Genomic DNA, 27,116 nt, shown 5'->3' with positions numbered 1-27,116 from the left:
CCCCCAGACCCCATCCCTATGGGGACCCACGGCTCCAGGCACCCTCTGCACCCCCAGACCCCAACCCCACGGGGACCCACGGTGCCGGGCACCCCAAGGACCCCCAGCCCCCATCCCCACGGGGACCCCCAGCCCGGAACCCAGGCACCGCAGCCCCACGGGGCGAGCACCCCAAGACCCCAAAAGCCCCAAACCCGAGCCCCGCGTGCCCCGGGCACCCCAAAACCCCCCCCACACCCCTCCCACGGGGACCCCCTCCCCGCGCACTCACCCACCGCGCTCCGCCGCCGCCGCCCCGTCCCGGCCGTGCCCGCAGGAAGCGGCGGGCGAGCCCCGGGGGCGGGGACAGCGGCAGCGCCCGCCCCGCCCGGCCCCGGCACCCCGGGGTGCGGCACCCAAAGGGGGGGGTGGGGGGGGGCGCGGACACGCGTGGGGGCAGCGCCAAGGGGGGGGGGGGGGGAGCGGGGAGGGGGCGAGGGGCGGGGCCTCCGCGGCGAGGCCACGCCCATTCGGCACAAAACCACGCCCTTTCAGCATATAGTCACGCCCAGTCAGCATTAAGCCACGCCCACTCAGCCTCTAAGCCACGCCCACTCAGCATCTGAACAACGCGCGTTCGTCCTCAAGCCTCGCCCATTCCGCATCAAGCCACGCCCATCTCCTCAAAGCCACGCCCACTCGCCCTCAAACAGCCCCCACGCACCCCCAAAGCCACGCCCACTCGCCCTCAAACCACGCCCACTTCCCCGAAGCCACGCCCACCCCGCTCTCTGCCTCGCTCCCCGTCTGCTCCGCTTAACCACGCCCTCCCCCCATTAGGCCACGCCCCCCTCCCCTCGTCCTCCATTTCCCGTGGTGCCCCGCGCGGCCCGGGCGGGAAGGCGGCCGACAAGATGGCGGCGGGGCTGGCGGAGCGCAGCTGCCTGGAGCTGGGCCCCGCGGCCCGGGCCCCGCCGAGGCGGTGGCGGGAGGTGGCCTTCAGCCCCCCCGGCACCTCGCCGCTCCCCCTGGGGCGTTACGGGGACAGCGCCGGCGGGTTCTGCTACCGGGAGTGCGCGCAGCTGGGGGCCGCCACCAGGAACCGCTTCGTCAGGTGGTGAGTGAGGGGAAGGGGGGGGGGAGCTGAGGGGATGGGGGGGGTTTGGGGGAGGTAGGGGCGGGTTTTGGGGCAGGGAGGGGATGAGGGGGTGTGGAGGGGGCTTTGGGATATGTAGAGGAGGAGGGGAGGATGGGGGGGCTTTGGGGCAGGAGGGGTCGGGGTTTGGGGTAGGTAGGGTCAGAGGGGGATGTGGGGGGGGCTTTGGGGCTGGTAGAGTCGGGCTTCGGGGCAGGGAGGGTCAGAGGGGGGCAGGAGGGGGCTTTGGGGCTGATAGCATCAAGGGGGGGCTTTGGGGCAAGAAGGGTTGGGCTTTGGGGCAGGTAGGGTCAGAGTGGGGTATGTGGGGGTCTTTGGGGCAGGTAGCGTTGGGGGGGGGTTGAGGGGATGAAAGGGACTTTGGGGCAGTTAAGGTCGGGGGGGGGTATGTAGGGGGCTTTGGGGCAGGTAGAGTTGAGCTTTGGGGTAATTACTGTCAGAGGGGGGCATGTGAGGGCCCCTGGCTCCCCTCCCTGTCCCTGCCTGCCCCCAGCTCGGTCCTCCCCTCACCCCAAACCTCTTTCCCCTCAGGACAACATCGGGGGACACGCTGGAGCTGGTGGAGGAGTCCCTGGACAACGAGCTGCTGAACAACGCCGTGCGGCTGCGCATCCAGGGCTGCCCGCTGCTGCCGGGCGGCGTGCACATCTGCGAGGTGCAGAGCCACCTGGTCGTGCTGCTGGTCACCGTGCAGAGCGTGCACCGCGTGGTGTTGCCCCATCCGGCTTGCTCCTATCGCAGCGTGAGTACTCGGTGACTGTCCCACACCTGAACACGGTTCAGAGAGCTCGGCTCGTTGCTTAAACACGGTGCAGAAATAGAAGCTGTCTTCCCTGCAGCTCATCCAGGCCTGCATTTCGGATATCAACACACCAAAGCGGTGTTGGTAGCACGCTGATGTTCTGGTTTTCATTGAAAAGCGTTTGCACAGCAGCGAGGCTGCCCCTTGTGCTCACCCCATCCCTGGAGTGGGCTGGGGGTGGGCAGAGCCAGGCTGTCCTGTGCTTTTCTCGACAATGAAAACAGAGGAGGGGGCTTGGGGAAGTCACGGCGTTGCTCAAAAAGTGGCTGGGCATCTGTCTGCTTGTAGGAGGTGCCGAGTGGCTGCCTTTGCAGCACTTTTATTGATTTCTTTGAGTGAGGTTTGTACCCTGGGCTGGAACCACCGTGTGTGCCTAGAGGTGGGGAGCTGGAGCCTGTCAAAATCTTGTGACTTCACAGGGGGGGAAACTCTATGGCTTAGTTTTTTACTCAAACAATATCCAAGGTGGTATTTTTCAGTTAAATTGATCGACAATCATCAGGAATGACCAAAGTGCTCTAATTCCTGGCCAGATAGAGCCGTGCGTTGATCAGCACGTGGCAGCTCTGTGCACAGAAATGAGAGCTACTGGAAAATCAGCCCAAGATAGGACAAGCCAGCTGTCGGCCTCTTGCTTTGCTCAGAACCGAACTTGCCCAGGCTGCGGGCAAGGCAGCGGCCGTGGGAATTGCTGGAAATGAGGCTCTGAGGGTGGGAGCAGCTCTGCTGGTGGTGCTTGGGCCTGGTGTGGTGGCACTGGGGACAAAGCGCTGCTGGAGGAGGGAGCGAGTGACCGCTCTGCTGGGAAACCACGTGTTCTAAGACCCGAGCTGCTCTCCGAGAGCAGCTGTCGTGGCTTAAAAGTAAGGAAGACAAGTGGCAGGGTGCTTCAAGTGGCAGGTCCTTCAAGGCTTACTCTGTTTTCTGTTTCCCTCCTTCAGGAGCTGCTAATGGAGAGCCAGATCCAGTCCGTGTTTACAGATATCGGCAAAATCAACTTCAGAGACCCTGCCAATTACTACCTGATCCCCAACGTGCCGGGCCTGGCCTCCAACTCGGTGGCCTCGGCGGCCTGGCTGAGCAGCGAGGGGGAGGCTCTGTTCGCGCTGCCCTCTGCGACGGGGGGCATCTTCGTCATCAAGCTGCCCCCTCACGACGTGCCAGGTAAAGATGTGGAGAAGGACGTGGCCTTCCCTTTTCCAGCTCCTTTGGTTTGATTTTTGTCGCGTGTGTCTTCTCTGCAAATATTTTGTCGGCCAGCCCCCAGCGTGTTTGTTTCTCAATGTTGCTTTTATTTTTGCAAGGAACGGTTTCGGTGGTGGAACTGAAGCAGAGCTCGGTGGTGCAGCGCTTCCTTACCGGGTGGATGCCGACTGCCATCAGGTTGGTGTTTGGGGGCAAATGGGCGGAGTTAGCTCTGTTTTTTTAAAATTCCCTCACGTAGGGGGAGGTGTCGGTTCTGGCTGAACTCAAAGGCGGGTAAGTCAGCGTCTGTGAACGCTGTCAGAAAAGTTAACTGGGTCACAGGCCCTGTCGCGGTGCCGAAGCTGGGACTTGAAGGCTGGATTAGCCCATCTTAATGGGGGGCTGCTGATTCTTTGCGTCTGCGAGCGTGTTATAGCGAGTAATTGGCCTCCGAGGATTTGCCCAGGATGTGGCTCGCAGCCAGCGCAGATTAAGGATTACAGCAGTTGGAGGTTCTCGTCCTTGCTCCGAAATGTCAGGCCCGTTGCTGTCGGTGCAGGCTGGGCTCCTTCTGGGGTTGCACGACCACGCTTGGGGGCCCCGTTAGTGGGAGGTGATGTGGCGACCGTCGGGGCGCGTTGCTTGGGGCTGGCCGTGCCCCTGCTTCCAGCTGGGTCCTTCACCTGCCTTCTGCAGGCAGGGGCTGGGGGGGATGTGGCAGCTCTGCTGAAGAAGTGGGCGTTAGCAGCGTGGGGGCCCCTCTGTGCTGGCCCACGTGGTCCTAAAACACTCCTTGCTCACGGTCCCAGACAGCTGGCTTTTGGTTTTCTTAACCTTGGGGTTTCCATCACAGTGTTTAACCCATGTCCTGGAGCTGTGCCCTGGTTTCCTTTTAACCTGCTGTGATAACAACCTGTGCTTTCAGGGGTGACTGCGGCCCCTCAGACCTGCCCATCAGCCTCTCCGTGCACTGCCTGGATCACGATGCCTTTGTTTTTGCTCTCTGCCAGGACCACAAGCTCAGGATGTGGTCCTACAAGGTGAGTGAGGCCTGGGCTCAGGGAGCAGCGTCTTCCTTCAGTGCTTGGGTGATGTTTTGAGGCTGGAGAAGCAAAGACTGGGTCCTTGGCACTTACCTCCTGTTAAACTGCTTGGGTGAACTTCTGCAGAGTTTGTCCGATGTGTCACTGGGTGTTTGTAGTCACACCTTGGAGGCAGGTGGGTTTTCTCTACGTAGTGTAACGGGTAGCGTGGGGTTATTTCCAAACTTAGGGGAGTGTCCAGGCAGGTGGGAGCTCCCCAAGGTAAGAGGCAGCGCACCAAATGTGCTTTCTGCTGCTGTGGTAATGAGAGCGTCTTCGTAACATGGCCCCTTTTCCCCAAAAGTTAATAAAAGCTCTGCTCGCTGCGTGCAGCTCGCTCCAAAAGTCGGTGCCAGAGCTAATGGAGCAGCACAACTGCTTTCATGGCCCGTCTGTGCTGGAATGCGTGCGTGGCGAGGGAGGGGAGGAGGCTGGGTGGTATTCAGGCTGGGTGGGAGAGCGCAGGTGAGGTGGGGAGAGCGGCTCCAGCACGCGTGCGGGTGCTTTACGCACACCCTGTGGGGGCGGATCTGTGCAGGGTCTGGCCGCGCTGCTCCTGGAGGGGCGCAGTGGGATTACGTGGCGCTGTCTCCCGTGTTCCCCGCAGGATCAGATGTGCCTGATGGTTGCGGATCTGCTGGAGTTCGTGCCCGTCAGCAGGGACCTGCGGCTCGCGGCCGGCACCGGGCACCGCCTGCGGCTGGCCTTCTCCCAGTCCCTGGGGCTTTACCTCGGCGTGTACCTGCACGCGCCCAAGCGAGGGCAGGTATGGAGCAACGGGGCTTCCTCACCGTGAGTGCTGGAATTGCAGCCGTCCTCCTCGGAGGCCGTGCACAAGGCAAAAAAGACAGAAAGGTTTCCTGGCTGCCTCGATGGGGTGGTGGTGGCACTTGGAGGAGACTTTTTTGTCCTCCAAGTACTGCAGGGCACGTGCGCCCTCGCCCTGGGGGTGGAGCTCCCTGTGGGATTAAGCTCATGCACCTCGTGTGTTTTGGGGATGCTACCAGAACAGACGTGCCGTGGGAAAGGTCTGAAAGGAGCTAAAAGCGTGGAAACGCTGAGAGCGTGAGTGTGTGTCGGGCTCCTGGGAGCACACAAACGCATCTCTGCGTGTTGCCAAACGTTGATTTCTGTGCAGCTCCCACTTCGTGCAGTCAATAATAAATTTAGCAGGACAGGATGACGGCGCTCATCTGTGGGACAGCTTGCCCTTTTGTTTCTCCGGGGGATTCGAGTGTGGAGTTGTACTCTGTGCATTGTGAATTGCGCTGTCCCCCCAGCGCTCTGCCTGCTCCTGTAGGAACGTGCAGAGCTCGGTTTGCAGCAGCTGCCCTGCAGATCCGAGGCTTTTTCCATCTCCTTTCTTGCCCGCGTCGTGTTGTCACAAGCAGGAACCAGCACTGTTACCGTTTTTTTAGTCCAGTCTTTCAAAATACAACTAAAAATCCTTCAAGTCGGGGCAGATCATGGCGTCCTTGCCAACAAGGCTGAAGTCAGGGACCTCAGCGCGCGGCGCAGAGCATGGGCTCGGCCCGGCCAGCTCCTGGCGTGCTCTGCTTGGCCCTTGGCCAGGCAGCTGCAGCAGCAGGGCCCTGGGGACGGTGGCATCAGGCAGGGAACGGGACAGGAGAGGAACTTTTTTTTTTCCCGGCTGCGTGCTGGCTATTGGCGTAGCTGCTCTCGAGCAAGATGGCTTACGAGGTGTGTTTGTAGTTCTGTGTCTTCCAGCTGGTGAGCACCGAGAGCAACCGCTACAGCCTTGACCACATATCCTCGCTGTTCTCCTCCCAGGTGAGCGCTGGGGCTGGGCTTTCCCCTGAAGTACCAAGATAAGGGGGAGGGTTCCTCACCGAAAAGTAAGAGGCCTGGGTTTCACTGCGAATAAAGAATTCTCTCCAAAGCATGGCTACCTGATAGGAGGGAATGTTTTGCTGTTTTTAACTACACGCGTCTCTGCCGTACTCGCGTGTGTGATAAGAAAGTAAATCTGCCCTCTCTCTCCTAGGAGACCCTTGTTGACTTTGCCTTAACCTCGGCTGAGATCTGGGCCCTGTGGCACAACGAGGAGAACCAGACCGTGGTGAAATACATCAACTTTGAGCAGTGAGTTTCTGGAGCAGCCCCAGGCACTGCTCGTTAAAAGCCCCCAGCTAGCACCTTGACTCTTCTCCTACCTGTCTCTGCCGACTGGAGGGTGAGGAGTTCTTCCCAGTTCTTCCCATCACAGCATGTCACGTGCACAGCTGTGTCTTCCTGCGGTGCAGATTACAGGATTTGTTTTGTCCTGCTTTATCATAAAGCTACAGCTCAGCTGCAGGAATGTGAAAAATGTAGAAAGCTGGGCAGTAGGCTTGCTGTGAGCGTCTGAGGGAGGGCTGCGCTCTACCAACAGCTCCTTCCAGCAGAACTGGCTGCTCTCTTCCAAGAAAGATCGTGTTTTGAGAAGATCAGCGATGTGAAAACATTGGCCTTATTTTTACAAAGCTGGGAGGGTTGGTTTGGTGCGTGTCCACGCCAGGGAGTTCCATCCTGGGTAAAAAGTGCTGAGAGTTCAGGTTTGGGCAGAAGAACCTACCGGTCAGTCTGGGAGTCGTGTAGGGAGCAGGTGTGAAGGAGAGAACATCAGTGGACACGAAGGAGCCCAGCCTGTGCTGTTAGCTCAGGGCTGGGGATGCCACCGTGGAGCTCTGCTGGTGAAATCTGTCGTTTGTCACCCGTCAGAGCTCCTCTCTTACCAAACCCGAGGTTACTGCAGAGTCTGTGGAAGAGACAGGTTGGGTTTGGGTGACTGCTCCCAGAGGCGCTCCGCTGGAGCGTTGCAATGCAAAGCTGATCCTGTTCTTGTAATTCTCAGAAATGTCGCGGGCCAGTGGAACCAGGTCTTCGTGCAGCCTCTGCCTGAGGAGGAGGTGACGGTTCGGCATGATCAGGACCCCAGGGTGAGCTGGATATAAAAGCAACAAGAACTAATGAAGTTTCTCTGCCCAGAAAGAGAGCATTAAGGCAGCTCAAGTGTACAATTTGTATTGTAACACTTACAAAATGACTCCAAGGCAAAGAGGATGAGCCTGAGGCTCTCATCACAGCATTAAGGCACTAAGCCTGGCTACGAAGCCAGGAGGTGAGAGAAGGGAAAAATTTCAAGTCAGGCAGGAGGGAGCCTTGAGACACGATGTGTGAATAAACAAGGTCTGGAGCACGTGGGGAGCCGTGTGCAGCCACGGGAGCTGCAAATGGGGTGGAAGGGGAGAGGTTGGAGCAGGGCGTCGGGGTGAACCAAAGCTAGAAAAACACAGATCCAGGGGATGAGCTTGTGAATGAGAGGAAGGAGCAGAAGCAGTGTCTTAAATGCTGTCTTCCCAACGCACATTTTGGTAAATCTGTCTTGTTCTCTTGACAGGAAACCTACCTAGAGTATCTCTTCATGCCTGGCCGTTTCACAAACGCAGCTATCCAGAAGGCTTTACAGGTGAGTGAGGGAGCGTTTATGCGCTGCTCTCTCTGTTCAGCTTCTCCTTACTCACAGTTCCTTTGAACTTGGCACTCCTGGCTGCCACCAATTTGCGTGTGGCAGTTTGTGGACCTGTCAGGAGTCACTGAAGCAAGTCGGCGGCTGTTGTGCCATACTTCAGCCAGCGTGTGCTGGCAGAACCTGGCTTCCAGCAGCTGTTTTCCTTGGAGAGCTCAGCAGGTTGCAGAGCTTGCTGCCTGCTGCTTGAGCCAGGTGAATGCAGGAGCTCGTCCTCTGTAGCGCTGTTCCTCAGGATATATCTGCTCAGCTCTGGGACTGAAGGGCAGGGCAAGGCAACACGGTGGTGCTTTTTCAGGAAAAGCAGAAAAGCCAAACTTTTGCTACTCTTTTAGTTTCTCTGTGCTGCAACCGTATGAGACCTATGGCAGAGTATAAGAGCTGGTGTGATGGTGTGCAGCACTCCCCTTCGTCCCAGTGCTCTGCCTGCCAGGAGGACAGGCTCTTCCTCTGTTTCCACACAAAGACTGGAGCTGGCTGTACCTCCACGTGCCCTGCATTTAGCAGCCAGCCATGCTTTTTCATACTTTGATCCTGCAAATCACTGGATGGTGCTGGTGTGATCGTTCTGTGTTGCTGAATGCTGCCTGAACCTTGGCGAGGCAGCTCTCTTGGCTTAAAGTGAAAGCTTGTTGTGTTGTTTTTCAGATCTTTTCTCAAGGAACTGAGAGACACATGGACCTGACGTGGGACGAGTTAAAAAAAGAGGTTACCTTAGCTGTGGAAAACGAGGTGAGGTTTTTTTCCCCCCATGACATTTTGCCATCCCCTTTACGTAGTATTGTGATGGTGCGGTGGAGTTAGGTTAGGTGCAGTGTGACCCCAGGCTGTGTTTTGTTCTTTGTCTCTCAAAAGAAGCTATGTGAGGTGTTCTGTTTTTTTGTTTTGTTTTTAAAGGAAATAAAATCCTCTTTGCCCGCCTGTCTCTTTCATTCACTGTTCTCTTTTGGAATCCTTTGTGGAAAAAAAATAACAAATATTTTCCTCTGGAAGGAGGTGGGGAAGAGAACTGCAGTGGATCTTTGCAGATCCTTAACAGTGCAGTTGTGTGACACTGGTCGCAGGGGACAAAACAGCGGTTCAAGCAGTTCAGTTTTTTTCTCTCATGCGCTGCCTGTTTTCATCTGAAGTCCTCTTTTGGTCCCGCTAGTTCCAGGGCAGCGTGACAGAATACGAGTGCTCCCCGGAGGAGTTCTGGCAGCTGCAGGTGGAGTTCTGGTCCAAGTTCTACGCCTGCTGCCTTCAGTACCAGGAAGCTCTCTCGCGGCCCCTGGCCCTGCACTTGAACCCCTACACCAGCATGGTGTGCCTGCTGAAGAAGGTGAGGCCGGGCAGCGGCGGCTCTGGGCTCCTTGTCCCATTGGCCCCCAGATCTCTGGGGACTTGAGGAGTGGATTTGGGGAGCTCAAAGAAGAGCTTTCTCTCCTTTCTAGGGTTCTCTGTCTTTCTTTGTGCCCTGCTCCTTGGTGGACCACCTCTATCTCCTCTCTAACGAGCACCTGCTGATGGAGGACGATGCTGCCATCCTTGATGGTAAGTGAGGAGACAGATCTTGAGCTGGGGGAGGCTGCAACACTGCATTTCAGGGAAACCTGGAGCAGAGGGACAGTGGGAGTTCCAGTAGTGCCCTGTTGAAGTGCTCCTCACTCCACGATTATCTATATTTAGATAGTTTTCTAATTTTGGCATCTGTAGGGGAGCCGTATTTTGTGAAACCTGCTGTGGAGCCCAGAGCAGGAACTAAAAAAAATCACATTGAGGCTGCAAACCTGACATGAGTCACTTCAGGTGACTTACTGAGAAAGAATCCTAGATTTCAGGCCACGTGTGGCTCGGTGACAGTGACGTGATCCTTTGCCCTTGGGCTATTCCAAACTGCCTGGGTAGGCTCTGGCTACCGGTGCCTTTTTTGTACCCCCCGTCTGTGGGACAGACCTGGCAGGTCCTTTTAGCCCTGCTGGGGAGCCTGGCATTCAGAAGCGCACGTTTGTCCTCTGCGTTGTTGCATCAGTCTAAAAGCTGCCAGGTGAATTCAAGCCCAGGCCAGGAGGGCAGTTCCATCAAAAACCTTCATATTTTTATATTACGTTAGCTGGTGACCCCCCAATATGAAGTCTTAGCTCTTCTCAATCGGATGCTTCCTCAGCTCTGCTGTCCCCACCAGATTATTCTGATGGGTGCGAGCCCTTCTGTCTGGTAAAATTCCCCAGTCTCTGTGCCTTGCTGGTGGAACAAACTCCTTGAAAAGATTACAGATAGGGTGTCCTGGGCTCAATTGTCCAATTCTGCAAACTAAGTTTTTATTGAAATGTTTTCAGGTGAGCCGTGGTTGGGGACTGGGCAGTTTCTGGTCTTTTGGAAGTAAATGCTAGGGAGAGCAAAATTTGGCATTAGTCTTGTCACCACAGTGCCCTCTGTGCTTTGCTGCCTGTGGAATGACGTTTCACAAGAAAAAAGACAGTGGAAAATGTTACTTAAGTTCCATTTTCATGCTTGAGTGCCTTTTTTGTAATTATTTTTATAAGAATCATCATCATCCACTTGGTCGAGTTATTTCTGGCTCTAATGGAAAGAAAGCTGGAGGCCTGGGCTGGTTCTGGGAGGCCAGCAGCGCCTGCCCTGGCTGTTTCAAACTTCTCAGAAAAAGTTACTTGATCTTTAAAAACACATACACAAAGCATTGCGTAGCAAAGCAGGGATTTTTTTTTCTGTAAACCCCCGGCCATGAATTTTCAGAACGCTTCTGAGAATGTGAAAATCCTCTCTCAGCTGCGAAAGGGTAACTGCTGCAGCAGGAGTGGCTCCTGCTTGGCACGTACACCAGGGCTGAGCGATTCGAGCCCTCTGCTTTGTGCACTGCAAGAGCAGAGAAACGCTAATTTGTTTCCTTTCAACCTGTAGCTGGAGAAAATTCTTCTGGAATGTGATGGCTTAATTGCTGCATCAATATTTTTTCTATTTCCCGAATAGTAAAGCCCAAATCTTTCCCTTGCCGACTGCCAAGTCTTTAGGGGGGTCAGGGTCAGTTTGACACGTGGGACTGAGACCGCTCGGCTGCTGGTGGCTTGCCAATGATGGTCTGAACTGAGTGGCTTTGAATGGTCCTCCCATCTTTGCTTCGAAATCTCTTGTAAATATACAGTTAGATTCTTTCATTGCAGATTTGGAGATGTCTCGTGATGTTGTCTGTCTTGTCCAGTGCCTTCGACTGATCGGAGAATCAATTTCCATGGAAATGGCATTCATAATGGAAATGGCTTGCTCCCGCCTCCAGCCTCCAGAAAAGGCTGCAGAGCAGATCCTGGAGGACTTGATAGCTAATGACACGTAAGGAGACGTTTCTGCAGAAGCTCCCCTGCAGGCAGGCAGGGACGGCTGAGCAGGGATTGCCTGGAGATGTCCTCCATTGGCGTCAAAGCACATTCAGAACACGCAGGCTCTCCCAGTGCTGCAGGAGACTTTTCCACCCCACCTCAGAGGTGGGGAGCATGAGTACATCGTGTTAGCAGGGATTTCCACCTTGCTCTCTCCCCCTTTTTCCCCTGCTGTTGCCTGGGGCCCTCCTGAGCAGAAATTTTGGCAGCTCTGAGGTGAGGCAGGGCAGAAGAGGAACAAGTTCTCGTTAGGTGATTGTTGCGGTGTGGAAAGCAAGAGCCTGCAGACAGCAGGTAAAGGTCAGAGCTGTGGTCAAGCCATGTGGTTACTGTGCTATCCTCCTGAAATCATTCCCCGTGGAATGCCAGCTATCTGGCTGCTATTTCCTGGTGCCCGGGGGAGTGGAATAAATAGACCGGTCCCTGCAGGCACAGTCATAAAGCTGAGCCAGAAGGATTCCCTTCAGGAATGTCCAAGCTGATCAGATACGCTCCCTTGCAGAGAGGATTGGTAAGGGTGGAAAGGGAGCCCTCTTGAGTTTAAACCTCATCTTGTCATTCTTTTTTTCTTTTTCAGGGACAATGTGATGGAGGAAATCCACAGCAAACTGCAGGAGATCAGGAACCCGATCCATGCCATCGGGGTGCTCATCCGAGAAATGGACTACGAGACAGACGCTGACATGGAAAGAGGTGAAAGCAGCGTGCTTGGGCTGGGAGAGCAGCCGCTCAGCGAGTCTTCCTGTCGGTCGAGTTCCTCCCCTTATCGCGGTGACTTTACCTTTCAGCTCATCCCCTAAATATGCGCCTGAACCTCACCCAGCTGTACGGCAGCGGCACGGCTGTCAGCGTGGTTTGCTGGGGGGTATGTAAGATTGCCACGATCCGTTTCCTGATCTGTCGGGACCTGTTGATCCTCCAACAGCTGTTGCTGCGGCTCGGAGATCCTGTGAGTACAGCCCTCCAAGCTACTGAGGACGCTCTTTGAACTCTGGGTCTGGGTTCTGCTGGTGCCAGACTGTGAGCTTTTCCCACAAAGCCCTGGTGGCTGTTTGAACTAGCCCGGGGCGTGGGCAAGCCCTGTTCTCTCCTGCAGTCTCTCCTGTCATCCTAAGCAAAGCAGCGGTGCGCTGCTCACACCCAACCTCCCTTCAGCCTCCAGGAAGCAGGAAGCAAATCTCTCTGAGGGAGGAGGGCAGCGTTTCCAGCCTCCCATCTGAAACGGGGCTGCCTGAGCACGTACAGCTCCCATCTAGTCCCCGTCCCTCCCACCCCACTGCGCGCCCGGCACGCACAGCTGACAATCGCAGCCTTGTTCTCCGGCGGTGCAGCGCGCGGCTCCATTGCCTCGCAGCAGCAGCGGTTACCCAGAGGCCATGGCTTTGCCTTCTGTGTGAGGCTGCTCCAGCCAGTGCCAGCAGCTGCCACGATGGCAGCTGTGTTTGTGGGGCAGAGCGCCCCGGGGTGATGCCGTGGCTGTGCAGCCCCACAAGGCATAGTGCTGATGGTTTGAGGGGAGCAGGTCCCCAGGAAAGTGCAGGGGTGTTTAAAGCAGCATAATTTGCTTGGAGGTACTACTGCAGTAGTTTCCTCGGTGAAAACAAATCCCCTTCTTCCTGGGTAAGGTTGCCCTGGTGGCATTTAAAGCACGTTGCAAGGTGCCCTTCTGGAGCCAGGCTCTGACAAACCGTAAGGCACGTGACTGCTGCTGGCTTGATGCAGGAGCTGCTGCCTTGCCACCTTGGCGCACTTGTGTCCTTCACAAGTGTGGGTTCCTTTTTCTCCCATGTCATCCAACCACACTGCTCTCAGCTGAGGTGTAAAAAGGGATGCAGTCCCTGCACATCACTGCAGCAAAGCTGTGACTTCACTCTGACTCACTGCAGCAGTGCCAAGCACCTTGCTGCTGCTCTCCCTGCTATCAGCAGCTGCTGCCAGATGAGGGAAACGATTGCTCTGTTTGCACAGAGCTCTGCCCGCCCAACTTTCCCCCGGCACCTGGGCCAACAAAACATTTACTTGACCCCTTGGTACCAAGGTGCCTGGGTTGTTGCTTGGCCTCCCGGTGTGCCAACCCCTGTGCTTTGCTTGCAGGTGGTGCTGGGAGGGGGACAGCTGTTCCAGTCGCAGCAGGACCTGCTGCACCGCACCTCCCCTCTGCTGCTGTCGTACTACCTGATCAGGTGGGCCAGCCAGTGCCTGGCGTCGGACGTCCCTGTCGACACGCTGTGAGTCCCTACCTTGCCCTTTCTGACTTTGCAGCTCGAAACGCCCTTCCCAGTACAAGGCGGTGGTGGTTGCTGTGGGAATATCGCTCTCGGAGTCAGCTTGTGCTAGGGTTTTTTTTTTTTTTTTCCTGTTTGGAGCTGACTCTTCGCCTTGTGCTAATTCTGCCGTCTGAGGTCTCGCTGTTCTGCACGCTGTTGCCTTTTTCAGCAGTAGGAGTGATTCGAGTTGAACAATGAGTACAATTAAAGCAAGAGGCGTTTTGTTGTCTCTTCACTGATGGCTTTTTCTTCTCTAGGGAATCTAATCTGCAGCATCTCTCTGTGCTGGAGTTAGCAGACACCACTGCTCTAACAACCCATAAACTAGGTAAGATGCCCACAGTTTGCCAGCTCTTTGGTTCTGTTATTTATACTACTTAAGCTCCCTCTCTGTCACCCAAGGGAAATGGCTAATGCAGTGAGCTAATGGATCGCATGTTTGAACAACCCCAGCTCCTGTGGAGCTATTTGTCTTGCTGTCCACTAACAACAACCAGAAAGTGTCTTGCAACGTTGGAGTGAGTGTAGTGGGTCACACGAGGTCTGTCCTGCTCGCTAGCGTTTATTGAGTAGGAGCAGCAGCTTAGGGAAGGGAGAGAGTGTAAAAATGCATCCCCCAACGGGCCTGGGCTTCCAGTAGTTTGCAGTTCAGAGGGTTCAGATGTGAGTGTTGCTCTTGGCCACTAGCTCGAGTGGGAAACTGCACCTGATAATTTGTTCAGGTTATAAAAGTCTTGCTGCAAACCACCAAAATGTTACGCTTCCAGCTACCGGTTTGGGGGAGTGGGAGGGGGCTGGAAATCCTACTGGGGAAGGATATAAAGGAACTTAATTAAGGGATACGTAGCTTGAAATAGTTACAGAGAGTGGAGATGAGCAGGGCAGGGAGGAGGAGAAAGCACAGGTAAGAGCCTGCTGTAGCTAATTTGTGTGGCACTTCAAGCCTGAGACCTGTCAGGGAGCTGAAAAAGTAAGTGGGAAGCTCCGTGGCGGTGGCAGCAGTGTGCAGGGCTGCGAGCTTGGGGAGAATTCCCTCTGCTTGCTGCCAGGCCTGGGGGATCTGTGCTCTATCTTCGGAGTCTGAACTCTCTGTGAGTGTCCTGGTTCAGGAGGCAGTTGCTTTGACGTAAATGTCAGCGCATGAAAGCAAAACTGAAAACATCCTTTGTGTGTGCCAGTGTCGTGGGTTATTTCTTGGCCCATTCATGAGGAAAGTCCTGTTTGGCCACTGTGCTGCAGGAAAAATATGTGAAACGTGGGGAAGACAGAAAGGAGGTGGCAGCTTGGGAAGAGGCGTTGAAAACAGTTAGCTAATGAGAGATTGCACTGCTTAGGGGACTGGAATGAGGAGGGAGGCATTTGAAGAGAGCCAGATAGCAAAATCAGCACTCCCTCAGCCCTGCCCTGCAAAACATTCGCTTGTGTTAGAGAGCCGCAGATGGATTGCAAATAGAACAACTGGAGAGAGAGAGCGCAGCTCTTTTTCATGTTATAATTGAGCTGTGGTTAATAAACACTGCGGTATGTGGCTCTTTGATCTCCTGCTGCTCCCTCTGACTTAACCAGACGTCAGGAGAAATCCAAAACCAACACGTTTGGGTGCTGAACGTGCTTACTGTTTTGCTCTGGCTCAATCTGCGATGAGCCCAGCGTGGCAGCTTGGTGCAGAAAGCCTGGGGCGTCTGCTGCGGGCCCTGTTCTCCTGTGCTTCTGAACTTGTGTTTTAGTGTCCAGCCCTCAGACAATCGTGGAGCTCTTCTTTCGGGAAGTGGCCAGAAAGCACATCGTATCTCGACTCTTCCTGCAACCCAACGCCTCGCTGGCTGAAACAAGCTTGAACTGGCCCCATCTCATCACGGCGATAGTGGCTGACTTTCTGCCGCTCCTGTATCCTTGGTCCTGAACCCACCGCGAGGTGCGCTGCCCAGCTTCTTGTTCCTAAAGTTTCCCACACCCAAATTTTGAAGACAGGTCTCCTGAACAAGTGACCATTGTTAGTGTTAATGGGATTTGTGGGTGTTACAAGATTTCACTGAATCCATCCCGTTGAGGTGCACAACAAAGGATTTGAGTTTTTGACTTTAAGCCCTTGAGCTCTGGAAAGTTGACTTGGCAAGGTGCGGTGCTGGGAGATCTGGAGGGGTAACACGATTTGGGCAGTTGTGGATTAGATGTACTAATGGCTTTGTTCTAATATGGATAAATCTTATTACAGAATAATGACTTGTAGAGAGAGCAGCTTAATCTTCTCTCCTTCTCCCCACAAACTGAACGAGAGCATGTGCAGGGTTTCAGACCAGCGCTCTGAGCTCTCCGAAACAGCTCGCCCTCTGTTCCTTAACCTCTGCTCAGATGGCCCAGCAATCCTGGCTTCCTCTTCCCGGAGTGCCTGATGGGGAGCTGTCAGTACACCCAGCTGCAGGTGAGTGCCTCGTGCTGCCTCTCTGTCCACACTTCCACAGCAAAGCACCACAAAACGCCAGGTGCCTTGCTTTGTGCTGCCCAGACAGGAGGGGCTGGCCAGGCAAGTGCCCCAGAGTCAGCAAGAGCCTGAAAAGAACAGCTCTTGCTTGGCTGCTTCCCTTCCACGCAGAGGTTCTTGCATTGGCTGCAGCTTCTAAGTCTTGCCTGCCAGCAGTCCCTTCGGGAGAGCTATTTGCATGTCTCCACTTGGACCCTGGCATGGCTCTCCTCCTCGGCAGACTCAGCGGGGTGCAGCGTTCCAGCAGGGTTGCAAAACCAGTGCTGCTTCTGCCTTCAGGAGCTGAAAGAGGAAGAGCAGGAGGGAGTGCAATGGTCTCTTTCCACACGTTTTTTTCTTCAGTAGCAGGTCTGTTCTTTGGCCAATGCAGAGGTATAATGCAGTGTGATTTCTGGGCACAGCTGCCTTATTCCATGTTTAGAAAGCTCCCCAAAGCATCCCCTGTCCAGCTGCTGGATCTTGTTCTGCTTTCCCATGGCTGCTGCCCTCTGAGCTCACACACACACACACATTGATGTTTCCAAGCACTCTGCTCCCATGACTCCTCTTTGGAGGTGCAGGGCTGGAAGTTTGCCCTGCAAACAAAGTGGGCTGCGAGGAACAATTCTGGGCAGTTGGCAGATCTGCATCGAACACTGTCTGTGTCAGCCCGGTGAATGGTAAGGTAGCAAATAACTTCCATCTTCCTTATGCATCTGTCCTGTTTCTTTTAGTGGCCACCTCAACCCCTGCAAAGGGCTTTTTGTGAAATATTTCATACCTGGAAAATGCAGCAGAGTTTGCCTTGGATTTATTTAAGATGCCTCATGCGTTTCCTCTGGATTTGCTTGAAAACAAGTGAAAGACACAAGCTCTCAGGATTGCTGTGCCCCCTTTCTGGGGGGGACTGCAGCCTCCCAGGGCTTGTCTGACAGCAGGATGCTGCAGGCAGGTCGCATCCTCGTGGAGCTTGTTTGACTCTCGCGGCGAGCCTGTAACCTAATAGCTCATTAGCTGCTGATAATCCCTCTTCTGCGGCACCGTGGCAAACACGTTGCCTTCAGGACAGGGGATGCAGAAGGCTGGCTGCAACCTAGCAGCAGAAATACAGCTTCAGGAGGCCTCATCTGTTTCTTAAATGTCCTCACTAGTAAAACTAGTAAAATTTGGTGTAGATAACGTCCGTCCCTCACTAGCCTTGCTCTGTGTCCTGGTAGCAGTGCAAGCTGTTTTGTTTGTTTTTTTCAGGTGTCTTCACAGCCTGCTGTATTTCAGGGTTTATTTCTGAATAGAAATCACGATGTTAGGGAATGGAAGGGACCTTGAAAGATCATCAAGTCCAATCCCCCGAGCAGTTCCCTGTTTTCCTGGAACTGAGAACGTCTCTTCCTGTGCTCTCCAGGGGCTTGGTAGCTGCAGCTGCTCGTGCTCTACTTCTGAACTGCATGATTTCTTGGCTGCAGCGCCACGTGACACGCTTCGTTCCCCTACTGACGGCAGTCCTCAAGGCATTCAGGGCTAGGCAGGGTGCTATTAATGAGATGTTTTTTCCTATGTTTAGCAGAACTTTTATTCTCGCAGTCCCTTACACCTGGGGGCTGAGCCGCTTTCTTTTGTGTTCTTCTCGCTGCTGAGAAGAATGTCAAATCCGCAGAGCTTCTGAGCCAGGAAATGCCGGGATGGTTCAGGCAGCATCGCTCTGCCTCCTGGCATATGTGCTCTCGTGGCGTGAGCACGCTTTGAATTTCCTTCCATTGCTTTCTCCTCGCTTGCATCCTGCCTCGAGGAGAGATGAGAGGCTTGTCTCTGCAGGAGCGGGCTCTTCCTCCTCCCCGCTGCCTTCTGTTACGCTTACTGATCCCAGTCGGTCACGTAAACGTGGATTAAGTGCGTTGACCTCAGCGAGCTAACACCAGCTTTGCCCGAGAGTGCGCACGCGGTGACCCAAATAGAGGTGACTGCAGGAAGCACCCTGCGAGTAACAGGCGCACGCAGAGAAGGGCTAGGGACCAAAACGCTGCCCTGGGACCGGGGCCAAACCCGTCCTTGGTGCTTATTGTGTAGAACAAGCTGTCAAGCGAGTCCGGGGTGGGATTTATCTCTTGTAGCTGGCTAATCTGAGCAGGGGATCCAGGCTCGGAGGATGCGTTGCCACGTGGCTTTCTGCAGACCTGAGCCTGGAGTAGGCCGGTATCTGCTGGTGGCAGTGTGTGCAGACACTGGGGTGGGACAGCAAAACCTGGGCTCTGCTGCCTGGCCCTCGTTCCACGTCCCTCCTGCTGCGTCCCAGAGCCCTGCCTGTGGGCCTGGCACACCTGAGCGTGTGGAACAAACACAGCTCTCCCAGGCACGAGGGATGCTGGCTCCTGAGTCTTTATCACATCTCCTAGCCCCTTTGTGATAGGTGACGAGGTTTGGCAGCCTTTATTTTATCCTAACAAAGCAGGCACGGGGCCAGGGTGAGTTGTATCGCCCTGTTGTATCAGCCAGTGTCTGTGGTGTGGTTTTCTTTGTGGTTTGTCCTCGCTGCCATCAGCACTCCAACCAGCTTGTGGCCTCTGGTCTCCCTCAGCTTCTCTCCCTCTCCTGCCCTACTCCACAAGCACCGTTCTTCTCCCACCTGCTCTGCTGGTTCTCCTGGTGCCTTCACGCACGTGTGTGCTCCCCTTCACGCTCGGTGCACACCCAGGTGGTGACTGAGGCTCCTCTTCCTCCTTCCCTGCAGGAGTACATCCGCCTGCTGCAGCCATGGTGCCACGTGAACATGGGCTCCTGCTGCTTCATGATGGGCAGGTGCTACCTCGTCATGGGTGAGGGCCACAAGGTGAGGCGCTTGTCTCCTGCAAGCACTGGGGGTCTGGGACCTCCTCCTGTGATGGGGGCAGGAAACATCAGTCTTGAGCTCTGCCTCTTTTGGGCAAAGAGCAGGACTGGAGGGGAGCAGTGGGATCTGCTCTCGGGGTGGCCCTCATTAGTGTGGGGCCAGCAGCTCTCGTGGGCTGGTGCTGGAAAGGGCAGCGCCGTCTCTCCGGTACAGCAGGCTGGGCCAGTCCCCCAAGGGGCACGCACGAGCTGCTTTCTGGTGTGTTTCCAGGCCCTGGACTGCTTCAGCCAAGCTGTCTCAGAGGTGGGAAGAGAAGAGTTCTTGGACAGGCTGATCCAACCTGAGGAGGGCGAGATGGTCTCCACGCCGCGCCTGCAGTACTACAACAAGGTACAGCCCAGCCCATCCGGCGTGCGTGGTGAGCACCGAGTCATTCCACACCAGCACTGCTTGCAGAGGGGCTTCCTGCTCAGCTTTTGGGAAGGGGACTTCAGGTTCAGAAAACATTGTCTTTTTTGGGGAAAAATGTCAGTGCAGCCCGTTTAGCTCCTTTGGGGGGTGACTACAATGCAAAAGCTAGGTGCTTTCCACCTATTAATTTCCTAGCAGCAGAGGGCTGTGAGATCCAGCTGCTGGAAGCAGAAGCCAGACGTGTCCAGGCTAGATGTGAGATGCTGCTCAAGGGAAGGTTATTAAGCTTTGAGACGAGTTAAAATTAACGTCTTTAATTTGAGATAGGATCTTTCTTCTCACGTAATGCTGTAGTTCAGGCAAGCTGCAAGCTTGGACCTAGACTCCTCGTAAGGGATTCTCTGACTTGAAAGCTCAGAAAGCCCAAGAGTTGTCCAGTGACCTTGGAGAGGGAACTTCTGCCTCGTAAGCTGCGTGCATACTTGGGGACAGAACTGTTTACTTTTCTGTCGCAGGGGTTTACTGTAACCACAGGGGTTTGTGTTTCAGGAAAGTCACGCTCCAGCAGAGGTGAATCCTCCAGAAAGGCCACGGCCTGGACCTGTTGTGCTGGGTTGGTTCAGACCTCTGCAGCTTACCAAAATGTTTTGTTTTTTGGTCTAACCACTTAGAAATACTGGCAAAAATCTCTTGGCTGTTTTTATGGTTAGGAGTAGTTCTTCAAGCCTCCCCAAGCTGACCCCTGTGGTAGGACCGCAGCCCACGTAGAGCTTTGTTGTCCCCAGGTTCTGCGCTTGCTGGACATGGTTGGCCTGCCAGAGCTGGTCATCCAGCTGGCCTCCCTGGCTATCATGGAGTCGGCAGATGACTGGAGAAGCCAGGTATGGGTTGAGATGTTTCTTCAGAGAGCTTACACGGGAATTTCTTCTTGGCTTTATAACTTGAAACATGCTTTGTGGTGTTTTCAGGCTACCTTGAGGACTTGCATCTTCAAACACCACTTGGATTTAGGACACAACAGTGAAGCATATGTAGCCTTAACGCAGAACCCAGATCCAAGCAGGTGGGTGACAGTTTTGTGCCTTTATGCTCACTGGTCTTGGAAGTCCATGTAGGTGCCTGCCTCTTTCAATTTTTCTGTTAAACCAAAAGGAAGATGACACTTCAGGGTAGTGCACGACCTCTGCATTAAGATGTTCTGCTTTAGCTTGTGTAAAGGTGTGTTTAAAAAGGCACGCTTTGTTTTTCTAAGAACGGTTGTTATTGGCAGGATTTCAGAAGTGGAAACTGAAAGGAAAACTCTTCCCTTGATCCAGAGAATAAACAAAAAAAAAATAGGCTAAAGGGTTGTATGCAGCACTATATTTTGAAAAGCTTTAGGAGTCCGATCAATTTAGTTTAATAAAGGGAAGATTTGGGATTTAATTTTGGCTTGTACATACTGGGTAGAGGAAGCTTCAGAGTAGCAGAGAAGAGTGTGATGAGCAGGAATGGCTGGAAGCTGGAGTCACGGACATTCAGGGAAGAAGTAGGGATGAGCTCTGGTATAGAGGCAGGAGAAAACATTACCAAACAGAGCTGAGGCAGGGAGACCGCCCTCCTGAGCGGCCCAGGCAGAAGGGGGTGATCTCTGCTGTCCAGGATCTTTGTTACCAACACAGGGAAAGCCTGAAGGGACCTCTTTATTCTAAGCCTGCAAAACCCCCGGTGCTCATCACAAAGCAGCATATTCATGGCTTAAAACCTGCACCCTGGAGGTGGGTTTGTTCATGTCCCTCTTTGCTCCGCTCTTCCAGAAGGGTTGTGTTTGTTCTCTCCACAGGCAGCTGGACTGTCTGCGCCAGCTAGTGGTGGTTCTCTGTGAGCGCTCCCAGCTCCAGGACCTGGTGGAGTTCCCCTATGTGAACCTCCATAATGAGGTAATTAATTAGCCCGCGCTGGGAGGAGGGGGCCGTGGCTCTTCCGAAGAGGGATTTTGAGCTTCTCCGTGTCACAGGTCGTGGGGATCATCGAGTCCCACGCTCGAGCAGTGGACCTGATGACCCACAATTACTACGAGCTGCTCTACGCTTTCCACATCTACCGCCACAACTACCGCAAGGGTAAGGCTCGGGGTGGCTCGGGATGCTCCTCGCCCTGCCCCGTGGCACCAGCAGGGACGGGCGGCGGGGCTGATTGCTCCCCTTTTGTCTCCGCAGCTGGAACGGTGATGTTTGAGTACGGCATGCGCCTGGGCCGGGAGGTGCGGACGCTGCGGGGGCTCCAGAAGCAGGGGAACTGTTTCCTCGCTGCCATTAACTGCTTACGGTTGATCCGCCCAGAGTACGCCTGGATAGTGCAGCCAGCTTCAGGAGCTGTGGTAGGAAACGCTGGGCTTGCTACCAAACCTCTGAGCTCTTGGCTGCAGGGACGTTTAGAGCTGTACCTCTGGGAAGGTGCTTCCAAAATCCTTTCCAATGCAATGAGCAGAGGTGTGTGGTCTTCTCTCACCTCGTCAGCCGCACACATCAGTCCTAGCCATCACCCTCGTGTCACTGCCCCTTTTTGGAGCCAGGGCAACTTGGGGGAGGGGGCTGGTGCATACAGGAAACTGCTGCTGGATTGCTCAGTGTCAGAGTTGCGAGGTGGTGTGGTTTAACCCAGCGGGCAGCTAAACACCACGCAGCTGTTTGCTCACCCTCCCCCCCTCCCTCTGGGATGGGGGAGAGAAATGGGAAAGTGAAGCCTGTGAGTTGAGATAAAGACAGTTTATTAAGACAGGAAAACAACAACAATTATAATAATAATGGTAATAGTACTACTAATAATAATGTGCACAAAACAAGCGATGCACCTTGCAATTGCTCACCACCCGCTGACTGATGCCCAGCCTAACCTCTAATCCAAAACATTGCATCCTACCAGCTCCTCGGAGGAAAATTAACTGTCCTAACTGAAACCAGGACACAAGGCCATGTTTTCACCTGTCCCACACCACTCCTAATGTGGAGAGAGAGGGGCATGAGGGGAATTCAGTTCCATGAGAAATGTGCCTGTAAAAGGTGCAAAAAGTATTTCTACCCCCCTGCAAGTTCCACGAAAATGAAGATAACACTTTCTGTTGAGGACAAATCAGATCTTGGTGAATCCAAACAGCTGAAATACCAGCCAAAACCAGAATTACTGAAGCAGACTTTGTGTTTCAAATCTGATTGTGGAGAGGTGACCACAGCCTGATCGTCTAACACTGCGCTGTGTTTCTGATAGCCAGAGATAAACAAAGGTAACCTGAACTGCCCAGCAGTTGCACGGCTTTTCTGATTCAAATCAAGGCTTGAAAGGAGAGCTGAGGGCTGGAGTGTGTCAGGTGCTTAGTCCTTTAGAAACCAGCTGGCCATCAGCCCTCTTTCTGCTTTTTCCTGCAAGTATGAGCGTCCTGGAGCATCCCCGAAGAGAAGCCACGATGGGGAGTACACGGCTGTTCCCAGTAAGTGCCCAGTGCTGGTGTTTCCCTGTATCTTGTGGTCCTACACCTTTTTCCCCTTGCTTTGGAGCTCTGCTGCTCCCCTGCGAGCTGAAGGGAGGCTCGTGGCAGCTCATCTCTGGCAGATTAATAATTTGGGGGATTGTGAGCAAGTTAGCTTTGTCAGTGCTGCTGCCTCACTGTTAGAGTGCTGCTGTGCAGTGGCTCTTCCCCAAGGAGTTTGTGCCTCCTTTTCTGTGGTTTGATATATGGTCAGTGAGAATAACTTCTAATTAAACAAGAACAAACAAACAACACCTTTGTGAGGCAATTAGTTGTTCCCTAAAACTCTTGTTTGTGTTTCTGGAAGCCCTGCTGGTGCAGCTCATATCTGCTGGCAAGGCCTCTGCCCTGCTGGTCAGGTTGGGCTCCTGACCCACATCAGCATTACCCTAGAATAGTTTAAGGTCAGGTATTTTTAAAAATAGTTTTATTTCTGAATGAGCTCCTTTGTAGCACATGCTGGGCAGGCAGAGCAGCAGCTGTTCCCACACACAAGGTGAGTTGGGAAGCTGTGTCTGTAACAGGAGTGGGAGGCCTGTGACAAGAGGTGCACCGTTTGAGGCAGCGAGGAAGGGCAGCAAAACCTGAGCCCTCCTTTGGTGCTTCCCGTGCTATGGCTCCTCTGAGGACAGCAGAGAGGTGGAAATGGTTCTGCACCTTGCCAAAGGAGCTTTGTTGTTGTTGTTGCTGTTAATGCTGAGGGCCCTTCATGTCCATCTGTTGCAGCAACGCGCCAAATCGAGATCCTGGAGCTAGAGGATTTGGAAAAAGAGTGCGTGCTGGCCCGGATCCGACTGACTCTGGTGCAGCATGACCTGTCAACAGCCGCTGTGGCAGGTAAGAGGGATGCAGAGCAGCCACCTCGCTCTCCCCCGAGGTGTTAGAGTACTGTCATAGCTTGGGCGAGGAAGGAGCAATGAGTTCTGACCCCGAGCCAAAACCAGGAGCTGACAGGTTCTGTGCAGTTTGTCTCCAGGTGTGAAACACCACATGCAGCTTACCGAAGGTTTTCTCTTTCAAGGAGCAGAAACCTGCAAGTCTGCTGTTTCCCACCCTGACCCTCTAAGTATATCCTGCTCCTCTTTAGTACAAACTATGGAACACATGCACAGTTTTCCCATGTAAATATCATCAGGAGACTTAATTCCCAGTAAGGGAGTGTGAGAGGACCGAGAAGCTGATTTGGGGACAAACTGCTCAGTGGGGGCAGCCGAGTATCGCAGGTTCATCTTGCCTTTTGCCACTGCTCCTTCTGCTGGTGCTGGCAGAGCTGAACTGGTGCCTTGTTTGCTGGGACACAGCTCTGCTGTGACAGGACTGTCCCCTCCCTGCTTGCCCCAACAGTGCCAGCATTTGACTGCGGGCTCTGTGTTGCTGCTTGTGTCCCTCTCCAGCTGATGCAGAAACGGGTCCCTGCGTCACTGTGCTCTAACAGGGAGCGTTGCTGCCTTGAGTGGCTCCCCAGGGATGGCTCCTGAGGCTGAAAAAGCCTCAGGCCCTGCGATGAGAATTGCTGCTGCAGTGTTTTTCACCTGGTTGTGCTTTCCCACAGGCAGCTCCACTCCTGAGGAAATGGTTGCTCTCCTGGTCCGGGCCGGCCTCTTTGACACCGCCATCACCCTGTGCCAAACGTTCAAGCTGCCGCTGACGCCTGTCTTTGAGGGGCTCACTTTCAAGTACGTATCAGGGTTCTGCAGCTTGTGGGGGCGAGGCGAGGCCCCATGCTGTGTTTGTGGGGTGTACCTCGCTGCTACCCCAACCTGTCTGCTCCCTGTGGCTGCTAAAGCTGCACAGCAGCCACTGTTGTAGCAGTTTTGGGGTAGATCTCCTCTTCACGTGTGAAAAGGAGAAGTAAGGAGCCCCCTGAGCAGTACTGGTGAGGTTTCTCCTCTCCTCGGAGAGGGCTGACAGTCGCAGGTGATCCCACCCCCAGGCCCAGCCAGCAGCTGGAGATCTTTCTGGTGAGCTGGCTCCTGCTGATGCTCAGTGAGCTGCGTGCAGATTTGTTCAAGCTGTGTTGAGCAGCTCTCAAACAGCGGTGGGCAGAGCACGGGCTCTTCTCTGTGGTCTCTGTGCTAGCTGCTTGTTCTCCTGCTCGTCCCCAGCCTCAGGATTCCTCTCTGCTGCTGTTCCACGCTCACCGAAGTTGTGTTGTGCCTGCCGAGCTCTTGGGGAGCACATCTTCCTATGGCTGGATGCACAGAGAGCTTTCCTTACCCAACCTCAGGCCCAAGAGCTTGCTAGCATCACTTATTAAATCCTCCAGGGCATTTAGAGCAGCTCAGGAATCACTCAAGCAGCCGTCTTTCCCTGCCAAGCCCGTTAATTTGTAGCTGTTGCTTTGGAATGGGCCTCAGAGGGGCGGCATCGATACCGGCAGCTGTGGCAAGGCCGAGCGATGGGGCTGAAGGCAGCCCCGTCTGCACTGCTCTGTGTCTTCCAGGTGCATCAAGCTGCAGCTGGGAGGGGAGGCGGCGCAGGCAGAGGCTTGGGACTGGCTAGCAGCAAACCAGCTCTCTGCACTGATTACCACCAAGGAGTCCAGGTAAGCCCGTGTCCCTGGTGGAGGGGCTCGGAGCTGCTCTCTGAGCACAGGCAAAGTTTTGCAGGAGCCCTGAGGGTCACCAGCTCGTAAATCCCTGTGTGGTGGTTGCCTTAAAGCAGACCCAAGGGACCAGGGTGGCCAAAAAGCCGTGCTTTGTGCCCTCCTCAGCCTGCTGTGTGCAGCACAACCCGCTTTGCTGGGACACGAACCCAGGCAGCAGGACGGGTCCCCCGGGGCACGCCGCGGCACTGCAGGCAGTCGCAGCTGCTGGCAGGGCTGCTGAGGGGAAATATTGCCTTGCAGCGCCACGGATGAAGCCTGGCGGCTGCTGTCGTCCTATTTGGAGCGTTACCCATCGCAGAACAGCCTGTACCATCGCTGCGTCATCAACAAGCTCCTGGCACACGGGATACCTCTGCCCAACTGGCTCATTAACAGCTACAAGGTGAGAACAGGGCGAGCGTCACCACCTGGCATGGCTTGTGTGGTGGCTTGGGCCAAAAAAGCGCCCAGGCAGGCACCTCCTGAAGGAGAGGCAAGCTTCAGGAACGCTCCTCCCATGCTTTGTGCCTGCTCCTGAGGCTTGGATCGGGTTCCTTGGCCCTGGGCTGGCTGTGCCCAAAGCAGCCGGGCTGACCCCGGCTCTTTTTGCTTGCAGAAAGTGGATGCGGCCGAGCTGCTGCGCCTCTACCTCAACTACGACCTGCTGGAGGAGGCTGCAGATTTGGTGCTGGAGTACGTGGATGCTGTGCTGGGCAAGGGGCACCAGTACTTTGGGATTGAGGTGAGCAGCCTGGGGTGGGCTGGGCTGTGGCCCAGGGGCTCCTCTTTGCCACGGGCACGAGGCACAAGGGTTCCTCTCCCCTCCAGCACCCGCTGTCGGCCACGGCCCCCATGGTGTGGCTCCCCTACACCGCCATCGACCAGCTGCTCCAGGCCCTGCAGGAGAGCACCACCAACCAGTACAACATCATGGTAGGTGGGGGAGGATGAGGGGGATGCTGCCTCCTCTCCTCTTCCTTCTCTGACCGCCCCCTGCCCCTCTCCCAGCTCTACCAGAAGCTGCACGAGAAGCTGGAGGACTACCACCAGAAGGTCAGCCTGGCCTCCCGGGACCGCCTGTACCGCCACAACTAGCGGCAGCCCCCTCCCCACCATGCCAGGGCCCAGCTCCCTGCCCTGGAACAGCTCCTGCTCGAGGTGACGGGGCTGCGTGAGCTCATGGAAGCCCCACCCTGCACTCGCTCAGCCAGCGGTGCTATTTTTACTTGTTTTTTTTCCATGAGGGTCCAGTTCAAGGCAGTGCAGTGTCACGCTGCTGTCCCTGCACCCAGCCTGTGCTACTGCCCTCACCCGTCTTTTTTTACAGAGCCCCCCAGCCCCCCGGGGCAGTTCCCCTCTTGCCATGTACGTACGATATGTGGAAGGCCTCGGCCTTTCTTTTATTTATTGTTGTCATTTTGGAAGAACTTTAATAAAAGCGAAGCGTTGTTTTAAGGCCTGCGTGGGGATGGGTGCTTCTAGGGGTGCCTCCTCAAGCCCAGCTGTGATCAAAGAGGATGTGGGGCTGTGGGACAGCTATAGGGGGCTGCTATGGGGCCAGGCAGGCCCAGCACTGCCCTGCTGTAGGGCAGGACGGAGCTACAGGCCTGCAGGGCAGGATCGAGCACCACTGCCCTATACCATAAGCCTGGCAGGACTGAGTTACAGCCCCATGGGTTGAGGGGCGTGGCAGCACCCTGTACTACTGTACACACTACAGGCCAGGGCAGCATCAACCTCACTGCAAGGCAGTTGTGGGGGTAGCACTATAGGGCAGAACAGTTACAGCCCTAAGGGCGTGTGTGGGGGTAGAATGGGGCTTACAGCCCTGTAGGGCAGTGTGGTGGGAACATCCTTAGGTGATATGGTGCTGTAGGGCAGCACTCACTATAGGGACTGTTGCTTAGGGGAGCAGGACAGAGCTTTGGGGCAGGACCCTGCTTATGGGGTAGGA

At 54.9% G+C, this 27,116-nt stretch overlaps 1 protein-coding gene across 1 annotated transcript; it reads left to right on the top strand.

Annotated features, from left to right (window-relative positions):
• Window positions 1-857: 857 nt before the first annotated feature.
• Window positions 858-26,611, top strand: NUP160 (nucleoporin 160). The gene is made up of 35 exons (XM_082761627.1): window positions 858-1,096; window positions 1,667-1,877; window positions 2,879-3,101; window positions 3,242-3,320; window positions 4,048-4,162; window positions 4,812-4,970; window positions 5,918-5,995; window positions 6,210-6,307; window positions 7,059-7,143; window positions 7,605-7,673; window positions 8,382-8,465; window positions 8,884-9,054; window positions 9,167-9,266; window positions 10,895-11,060; window positions 11,685-11,800; window positions 11,896-12,056; window positions 13,202-13,335; window positions 13,632-13,702; window positions 15,102-15,261; window positions 15,727-15,796; window positions 18,561-18,659; window positions 18,930-19,049; window positions 19,856-19,951; window positions 20,039-20,133; window positions 20,893-20,989; window positions 21,067-21,172; window positions 21,269-21,429; window positions 22,476-22,536; window positions 23,302-23,412; window positions 24,128-24,251; window positions 25,019-25,120; window positions 25,424-25,565; window positions 25,779-25,904; window positions 25,991-26,095; window positions 26,171-26,611. Exons 1-35 carry the CDS (start codon window positions 894-896, stop codon window positions 26,255-26,257), a joined length of 4,185 nt encoding a protein of 1,394 aa, XP_082617753.1. The 5' UTR covers window positions 858-893; the 3' UTR covers window positions 26,258-26,611.
• Window positions 26,612-27,116: the final 505 nt, after the last annotated feature.

This window comes from Aythya marila, assembly GCF_965140915.1.
Source record: "Aythya marila genome assembly, chromosome: 5".
NCBI classification, from domain to species: domain Eukaryota; kingdom Metazoa; phylum Chordata; class Aves; order Anseriformes; family Anatidae; genus Aythya; species Aythya marila.
The sequence above is the reverse complement of the archived record's forward strand: the minus strand, read 5'-3'. Positions and strand labels throughout refer to the sequence as shown.

What these genes read in the sequence shown, in the direction of transcription:
- NUP160 (XM_082761627.1), top strand. Translation starts at nt 894, where the DNA reads ATGGCGGCGGGGCTGGCGGAGCGCAGCTGCCTGGAGCTGGGCCCCGCG. An exon ending in ACGCGCCCAAGCGAGGGCAG is followed by an intron (nt 4,971 to 5,917) that starts GTATGGAGCAAC and finishes GTGTGTTTGTAG; the next exon opens with TTCTGTGTCTTCCAGCTGGT. An exon ending in GACTTGATAGCTAATGACAC is followed by an intron (nt 11,061 to 11,684) that starts GTAAGGAGACGT and finishes TTTCTTTTTCAG; the next exon opens with GGACAATGTGATGGAGGAAA.